At 73.6% G+C, this 8,272-nt stretch overlaps 2 protein-coding genes across 2 annotated transcripts; one reads left to right on the forward strand and one right to left on the reverse strand.

Annotated features, from left to right (window-relative positions):
• Window positions 1–109: 109 nt before the first annotated feature.
• SLC25A11 (solute carrier family 25 member 11) lies at window positions 110–3,418 on the forward strand. Its single transcript, XM_044417223.1, has 7 exons — window positions 110–261; window positions 614–820; window positions 1,010–1,100; window positions 1,535–1,625; window positions 1,957–2,056; window positions 2,263–2,314; window positions 2,939–3,418. Exons 1-7 carry the CDS (start codon window positions 110–112, stop codon window positions 3,092–3,094), a joined length of 849 nt encoding a protein of 282 aa, XP_044273158.1. The 3' UTR covers window positions 3,095–3,418.
• Window positions 3,419–4,080: 662 nt separating this feature from the next.
• CHRNE (cholinergic receptor nicotinic epsilon subunit) lies at window positions 4,081–8,267 on the reverse strand (the record flags this gene model as incomplete). Its single annotated transcript, XM_044417149.1, has 9 exons — window positions 4,081–5,374; window positions 5,447–5,577; window positions 6,145–6,358; window positions 6,468–6,582; window positions 6,870–6,984; window positions 7,098–7,298; window positions 7,481–7,584; window positions 7,839–7,994; window positions 8,134–8,267. Coding segments are annotated over 9 exons (1,317 nt in total), but the record flags the coding sequence as incomplete, so codon positions are not given.
• Window positions 8,268–8,272: the final 5 nt, after the last annotated feature.

Genomic DNA, 8,272 nt, shown 5'->3' on the forward strand with positions numbered 1-8,272 from the left:
GGTGCGGAGGAGGCCCGGGGCCCGCGGCGCCCCCGGGGCGTGTGCCGCCCGCCCGCCCGCGCCGCCGCAGCGCCGGGTGACGCCGCCTGCCTGCCCGCCCGCCCGCAGCATGGGGGCGACGGTGTTCGTGCAGCCGCTGGACCTCGTGAAGAACCGCATGCAGCTGAGCGGCGAGGGCGCCAAGACCAAGGAGTACAAGACCAGCTTCCACGCCGTGGGCAGCATCCTCAGGAAGGAGGGCGTCCGCGGCATCTACACCGGGTAGGGGGCGGGGGCGGGCGGGCGGGCGGGCGGGCGGCGGGAGGCCTTGCGGGAGACACCTGCAGAGCAGCCTGCTGAGGAGGAGAGGGAGGTGTGGGGCGCTTCTCCTCTGGGGCGGCGGGGGCTGCGGAAGCCCGTGCAGCCCCCTCAACTGCGGCTGATCCCACCCAAGGCCAGAGTTTGGAGCCCCCCCCACGGTGCTCTGGAAGGGGCCGCTGGGCGAAGGCTCTTCCCGGGGCCTCCCCGGCTGGCAGGAGAGGGCCCCGGGCTGATCGGGGCCGGGAGGCGTGGGGCTGGGGCGCCCAGGCGGTGGCGGGGCCGCCCCTTCCGCTGACCGCTGGGCTCCGGGCAGGCTGTCCGCCGGCCTCCTGCGCCAGGCCACCTACACCACCACCCGCCTGGGCATCTACACCATCCTCTTCGAGAAGCTCACCCGGGCGGACGGGACGCCCCCCAACTTCATCATGAAGGCGCTGATCGGCATGACGGCCGGGGCCATCGGGGCCTTCGTGGGCACCCCCGCGGAGGTGGCGCTCATCCGGATGACGGCTGACGGCAGGTGGGCACGGCTGCCCGGGTCGGGGCCCCGCGGTGTCCGGGGAGGCGTGCCGGCCCGCCCCGGCGCACCTGCAGCGCTGGGGGAGGGAGCGGGAGGTGCCCCCTGCGGGCGGGACGCACGCTCCCTCACAGGCTGGCCTCCAGCCCCCGCCAGCCCCACCGCATTCTCCGGCCCCTCGCTCTCTCGCAGGCTGCCCCCTGACCAGAGGCGAGGTTACAGCAACGTGTTCAATGCGCTCCTGAGGATCACCCGCGAGGAGGGGGTGCCCACGCTTTGGAGGGTACGCCCTGGGGCGGGGAAGGCCCCCACCTGACACGGAGGGGGTCCTCTGGGCCGAGGACAGGCTGGAGGAGGCCTGACAGCCACGTGCCCGTCCTCGCCGGCTGCCCTGGGTCTGCCCTCTGCACGTGGGACTCTGTGGGGCAGCTGCTTCCCATAGCGAGCGGGTCCCCTGTGGGGCTTCTGACAAGGCCCGTCTCCCTGCACGGATGGGCAGAGTCCCCACCCGCCTCTGGGGCCTCCCTGCTCGGGGAGCGGGCCTGCCGGGGCCCCACGCTCCTGTCCTGCGCAGCGGCCAGGCACTCGGAGCTGCCCGGGGGATGGGTCGCCGGCTGCCGCTCCGGCCCCCTCGCTCGGGCCGGCAGCTTCCTTCGCGTGCGGGTGAGGGAGCCCCGCAGGCCGCCTGACCCTGACGGCCCTTCTGCCTCTGCCTAGGGCTGTGTCCCCACCATGGCCCGGGCGGTGGTGGTCAACGCGGCCCAGCTGGCCTCCTACTCCCAGTCCAAGCAGTTCCTCCTGGACTCCGGTGAGTTGCTCTGGGCAGGCCCCCCCAGCCGCCCAAGGCGTAGCTAGCCCTTCGTGCCCCCCCCCCCCCCAGGCTCGCTGCTCTCACTCGTCTTGAGACGGACGTCCGCTGACAGCCGCGGGAGGAGGCGCTCGGGGTGCTCCGTTGGAACCGCCGTAGGGGCGTCCCGAGTGGACGTGGGGCGAAGCCGGGAGGGAGCGGGGTTCCGGGGGCCCCCTCCCCGGCTGCTCCCGCAGGCCCTCTGCACGGGGCCCCCGCAGCCTGCCCTCGGCCTCGCCCGTCCCCGCCGCGGGCCCCGCAAGAGCTCGCGCTCCTCTCCGCTTCCCCTCAGGCTACTTCCGGGACAACATCTTTTGCCACTTCTGTGCCAGCATGATCAGCGGGCTGGTGACGACGGCGGCCTCCATGCCCGTGGACATCGCCAAGACCAGGTGAGGCCTGCCCGGCTCGCTCCCCAGGGCTCCATCGGAGCAGGCGCGGCCCTGGGCACCCCCGCCCCCCTCCTGGGGCACCCGGTCGGCCGCCCTGGGAAGAGGGCGCTGGGCGGGAGGGGGCCCGGCTCTGCGGGACTGGAGGGGCCGGGACTGCCCATGCCCGGCCTCACGGCCTGCCTGTCGCCCGTTCTGCGCCTCCCCAGGATCCAGAACATGCGCATGATTGACGGGAAGCCCGAGTACCGGAACGGGTTGGTGAGTGCGTGCTGCGGCGGCTTTCGGGGAGGCTGGCCCGGCAAAGCGAGGGCCCCGAGAGCCCGAGGGGGGGGTGGCCGGGCTGCGTGTGGCGGTCGGTCCCTGTGGCCGGGCCTCTCCGTGCCGAAGGGCGCCGCAAAGCCGGAACTTCAGGGCCGCGTTCCTGAGCGGCTTCCCGGCTGGCCCCACTGAGGGGGCAGCTCTGTGCGGACTTTGGCCCCGGGTGCTGGCCGCCGCCTCTGCCCGGCAGAGCTGAGCCTGGGGGCGCCCGCTTGCATGAGCGCCCTTTTGCAGGAAGGCTCCCTGGCCGCGTTGCTCCCACTGGGCTCGTGGGGCCGAGCGGAGGGCCCGGGCCTCTGCCCGGCAGCGGCTTCCCGCGCAGCAATCGGCCGGCCCCAGCCCTCCAGCCGGCACGGACGCTTGCTGCTGTGGAGGACTCGGAGCGGGGCCGCAGCCCGGCCCCCATGAGCGCCCGCTGAGCACCGTGGCCGCCGTGGGGACGAGGGGACCCCCGGGCCTTGGGAGGACCTCCCGCTCGGAGCCTTCCGGCCCTGGCCTGCCCGGCGGCCCCCGGTGGAGCGTGGGGAGGGGAGCGCCGCCCACGGTCCGCCGCTTGTCTTGCAGGACGTGCTGGCCAAGGTGGTCCGCTACGAGGGGTTCTTCAGCCTGTGGAAGGGCTTCACCCCCTACTACGCCCGGCTCGGGCCCCACACTGTGCTCACATTCATCTTCCTGGAGCAGATGAACAAGTTCTACCAGAAGTTCTTTCTCAGTGCCTGACGGGGGGCCAGGGCCCCGGCCCCGGCCCCCCCCTCCAGCGGCCCGTCTCGTCCCGCAGCCAGGGAAGGCCTCCCTGCCCGCCTCCCTCGGGGTCTGAGGCACGCGCCCCGGCGGCCCCCCACCTCTCGCATCGAGGCCATCATGAGGACGGATCGGGCCCTTCTGGCGCAACGGGGACTGAGGGGGAGGCACTATTTATTGCAGGGGTGGGCGGCTGGCCGGGCCCTGCTGCGGACGCCCCTCCCCAAGCGAGCTGCCCCCCCGTAGCGCCCGTAGCGCCGTCCCCGCTTCGCTTTCCACCAGTAAAGCTGATCATGGTCTTAAGAGTCTGCCTCCTTCGGGGTCTGAGCCGGGGCCCCACGGAAGGTCCCACGGAGGCCGCGGATCGTGCCAGCCACGCTTCCTGCAGCGGCGCCGCAGGGATTTGGGCGCTGTGCCAGGGCAGGCCCCATGTGCCACAGTTCTCACAGTGAGAGCACCCCGTCACCTGCTGCCGGGCAAAGGAGAGACCAGGAGGGGGCCCAGCTCAGGCCGGGAAGCACCTTTGGGGAGCGCTGGGGTGCTGCGAGTGCAGGCCGAGGAGGGGCAGTGGGGGCGCAGCGTGGGGGGCAGAGCCGGGTGGTTCATGGGCGTGGGGGGCTGGAGAACGGCGCTCCGGCCAAACAGCCCAAGCGGTGCAGGAGGGGGCTGGCGGGGGGGCTGTGGAGGCGCCCCAGGAGGCGACGTCGAGCGGGCGGGGGTCAGTCCCGGGGGGTTCACAGCCCACGCCTGCAGCCCGCCCAGCGGCCGCCGCTGCTCGACTGTCCTGCGTGCCGGAGGCAGGGCGGCCGCCCCCAGCCGGGTCCTTGGCCCCCCAAGGCGGGGGGCTGCAGTGGGGCTGAGCTGGGTCCTCGGCCCCCCAGCTGGGACAGCCCTTCCCGCCCTTGCCCAGGAGACCCCACGGCTTCACTCGGGGCATCTGGAAGTCAACGCAGCTGCACAAGCGATTCTCTACTGCTACTTTAATTTCTCGGGGTACCGAGTGGGAGGCCAGCGCTCTGGCGGGGCGCCCCTGGAGGTTCTGCCGCAGATCCAGGTGCCTGAACCGACGTCTGCTTTGTGTCCTCGGGCGGCTGGGCGAGGGGGTTGCTGGACTGCCGGAGGTGGGGCAGTGCCCCCCCATGGGTCTCGAGGGCCGCCAGGCTGCTGTTGGGCAGGTGCAGCTCGCTCAGCCGCGCCAGGTGCTGCAGGGAGGCCGTGGAGACGCGGACCAGGCGGATGGCGCCCAGCAGCGGGATGCCCGTGTCCTTGGGCAGCTTCGGGGGGGGGGGCAGCCCCTGATTCAGTTCGCCTCTGCGGCTGCGGGGGGTGGCCAGGCCGGCAAGCCAGAGAGGCCGTGGGGCAGCCTCTGTGGGGAGAGCTGTCCGCGTTGCAGAGGGTCACGCCTGCTGGGGCCATGAGGGGATGCCAGTCCTGGCCTGGGGGCGGCCCTGGTTCTTGGGGATTCCTCGCCCGCACTTGTTTAAGGGAGCCGGTGCTCAGGGATTGGGATCGAGGCCGAGGAGCTCCTCGAAAGGGTGGGGTGGGATGCAGCTGTGCCCCCCCCCCCGGCACCTTGCTGGAAAGAGGAGCTGCAGGTCCCGCTCATTTGTGGGACTTGGGTGGGAAGCCCGACGGGCTGGTTTTGAGCAGAAGCTGGAGCACCATCTGCAGAGCCCATGCCCCCCCCCCGGGCCACACCGCTCGGCCTTGTAGGGAGTGCCCCCCCCCGGCAGGGGCAGGAGCCGCCCTTGCAAACAGCAGGGTGGGCTCAGCTGGGAAGGGGGCGCAAGCCCACCGAGAATTGGGTGGGCCGGAGCCCCTTCCCCCTGAAGGAGGTGACCCCAAAGGGGCCTCGGGGAATGGGGCCAGAGCCCCGGATCCAAAATGAGCTGCTTCCCGAAATGGGTGCGCAGCCGCAGTGCCAAGCTGGGTGCCCCCCAGTGCTCTGAGCAGCCACAACCCGGGTAGCGGCGGAGCCGGCGGGGGGGGCGGTGGAAAAGGCCTGCAGGAGCGTCTTCCCAGGCTCGGCGGTCGTGGGGGGCGGGGGCGCCCGTGCTCCTCGCGCTGCTCCCACGGAGGCCTGGCGGTGGGGGGGCTCCGGGGCTGCCCTGCCTACTGCCCGGGGAAGGGGTCGTCCGGCACACTGTTGAAATGCCCCGTGAAGAAGATGGCCGCCGTCCCGAGCGAGAAGAGCCCGAAGGCCACCCAGAAGCACAGCTTGTCCACCACCTGCCCGATCAGCACCCAGTTCTCCATCTCCTGCAGGGGGAGAGCGCGAGGGTGTCAGGGGGGGCACGGAAGTCACGGGGGGGGGGGGGGGGGGGGACTTACCGCCCCATCGGCGCTCTGGGCCTTGGTGCTCTCCGAAATGAAGTTGCAGGCGTCCACGCACTCCTTGATCTCGGGGGCTGCGGCTGCCAGGGCCTTGAAGAGGCAGCCGGGGGGGGCCACGTCGAGCCCACCTGCAAGCAGCCGCGGGAGAGGGACCGTGGGACTGTGGCAGGCTCTCCCCGGAGACCCTGGGGGCCACCGCCGCCTGCCTTCCTCGCTGGGTGCTGCTGTGGCGCTCAAGGGTGCACGGCCCCCCCACGCCACGTGGCCGAGCGGAGCGCCCCGTTTCCGACTCCCAGCCCTCCCCCACGTGGCCAGCAGGGCAAAGGCCACCCGTCCCCGCGGGCAGTGGCTGGTGAGGGCGGCCCTGCCAGGGGCGGCACGTCGGCAGAGCGACGTCAGGCCAGCCGCGGGCCCTGTGCAGGACAAACGGGGTGCTCGGGGGGGCGCTCCGGGCCTCGGGGGGCCTTCCCGCGGGGCGGGCAGGGCCAGGGGGCACCAGCGAGCACGGCTGCCCCAGAGGGAGCTGCTGGGCCTGCGGGGAGAACCCCCCACGGGGCGGCGTGCCAGGCTGCCTCGTCCAGCCCGCTGCGGGCCCCGTGGGGCAGCCCCCGGAGGCGCTGGGCAACCTTCCCCAGCGTCCGCCTGCACCTGCTGGAGGACTCGGGGGGCACTGCCCCCACCCTGCCCCGCCTCACCTGCCGGGCCGTGGCCGGGGGTCCTCTGGAGCCCGTGCCGCTGCCCCTGGCGTTCGAAAAGGATCTCGCTCCGCGGCTTCTTGAGCACGTACTCCTCCGCCTTCAGCATGAGCCCGAAGGAGCTGCGCCGGCGCGGCTGGGGGGCGTCCCGGGGGTCCTCGCCGGCCGGTTCAATGGGGGAGCCCAGGTAGCCGGGGAGCACCTCCAGGAACACCTGGGGCAGGGCAGCGTGGGTCAGCCGGACGGGACGGCGCCATGGAGGCCTGCGGGCGGCCCCCCACTCTGGGGCATGGTGCGTCCCCCCCCCCGGCCCCGCTGCTCACGTGCTTCAAGCGCTCCGACAGGACGTGGGTGCCGGGGCCGCGAAGGGACACGTTGAGCACAATGACGCAGTTCATGACGATCAGGGTGGCCACCACCATGACGAAGAGCAGGTACCTGGGCTCGGGGAGAGGGCGGCCGGGTCGCCTGGGGAGGGCTGCGCCGTGCTGCGCCCCCCGACCCGCTCCCCGGCCCCGGCCCCACCCCCCCCCGCGCTCCGCTGCAGAGGGGGGCGCGCTCCCAGCTCGGGGGCAGCGCAGCGCCGTCCCACGTCCCGTGCGGAGCCCCGCCCCCCCCCCCCGGCGCCCCCCCCCCCCCGTGCGGCCCCCCCCCCCCCCCCCGGGGCCCCTCGCCACAGCCCTGCCCCCAGCCCAGTCGCCCCCGGGGCCGGCCCGGCTGCGCACTTGCCGATCAGCGGGATGCCGAGCGCGGTCTCCGGCACCTTCTGCGCGATCAGGAAGAGGAAGACGGTCTGCGCCAGCAGCACGGAGATGCTCAAGGTGCACTTTTGCCCCCCGGCTGTGGGGACAGGCACGGCTGGCGCACGGGGCCTCCCCTCGCGCGGCGGCCCCCCTGCAGCTGCCGCCCGGCCCGCGTGGCCCGGCGCCCCCCGGGCACGGCCGCCAGCTCACCCTGGGCCGGCAGGAAGTACACCAGCACCAGCAGGGAGGAGAGGAGGACGCACGGGGCGATGAGGCTGGCGGTGTAGAAGAGCGGCTTGCGCTGGACGATCAGGAAGTAGTGCATCTCGGAGAAGCCCGGGGACTCCTCGCCGGCGACCGGGGCGAAGACCTTGCGGGCGGGCCGGTGCTGGATGGCCCACTCCCCGTTCTCTGTACGGGGGACAGCACACCTGGCGGGGCGCGCTCACTTGCCGGACAGCCTGCGCGTGGGCTCGGGCCCCCGCAAAAGCCCCGCGAGGGGGCCGAGGGGCAGGCGCCGAGCCGGGGCACGCTGGCTCGGGCTGGCCCGGCGGGACTCGGCCGGAGACCCCCAGCCCCGCAGCCTCCCGTACCCGTGAAGGCCTCCCGGTCGATCCTGATCTCCGTGACCCGCTGGAAGGTGACGTCATCCAGGCCGAACTCGAGCACCACCTCCTTGGCGTTGTACGTCTGGGACCTGGGCGGGGGCGAGGGCGGGGGCCGTGGGCCGTGGGCCAGGCCACGTGGCCGCGTGCTCGGCCCAGAGGAGCGGACGGGCCAGGCCTGCTGGCGGGCCCCTGCGGATGCCGCTGGGGCGGCCCGGTGGGCTCGGTCCCTCGGCGCTCCCCCCCAGAGCCCCGCTGCCCCCGCCCGGGCCCCCAGCAGCCGCCGGAACGGCCCCGGGGCCACTGCCCCACCCGCCAGCCCGGCGCGGACGGCCTGAGCTCTCACCGGAAGACGAGGGAGCAGTTCTGCCAGTCGAAGGGGAAGAAGGTGACCTCGATGGAGCACGTGCTGCGGAAGATGGCTGGGGGGAGCCAGTACATGGCCCCCCCGGGGAAGATCAGGACGTTGCAGCGGTACGCCACGCCGAAGTTCCCGTCGATGCTGCGGAGGCAAGCGAGGGGCAGCTGCCTCGGGCACAAGGACAGGGACACGACCCCCCCCCCCCCCACTCGCAGGGCACCCGCCGCCACCCTCCAGGAGCTGCCCGGCCGGCCGGCCAGGCCAGGCCAGACCCACGCACTTGTTCTCCAGGACGATGTCTGGCAGCCACACCAAGTCTGCGGGCACCCGCAAGGCAGCAATGCCGCCGTAGTCCTCGCTGTTGTAGTCCAGCCGGTGGTCAACCCACTGCTGTGGGCATGGGCCGTGAGGCGGGGGGG

Source organism: Varanus komodoensis, unplaced genomic scaffold (genome assembly GCF_004798865.1).
Source record: "Varanus komodoensis strain SLA01 unplaced genomic scaffold, ASM479886v1 scaffold87, whole genome shotgun sequence".
In the NCBI taxonomy this organism is placed as follows: Eukaryota; Metazoa; Chordata; class Lepidosauria; order Squamata; family Varanidae; genus Varanus; species Varanus komodoensis.

Excerpts from the sequence above, each read along its gene's own strand:
- SLC25A11 (XM_044417223.1), top strand. The coding sequence starts at position 110 with ATGGGGGCGACGGTGTTCGTGCAGCCGCTGGACCTCGTGAAGAACCGC. Across the intron at positions 821-1,009 it reads CGGATGACGGCTGACGGCAG|GCTGCCCCCTGACCAGAGGC; the intron begins GTGGGCACGGCT and ends GCTCTCTCGCAG. Across the intron at positions 2,315-2,938 it reads CCGAGTACCGGAACGGGTTG|GACGTGCTGGCCAAGGTGGT; the intron begins GTGAGTGCGTGC and ends CTTGTCTTGCAG.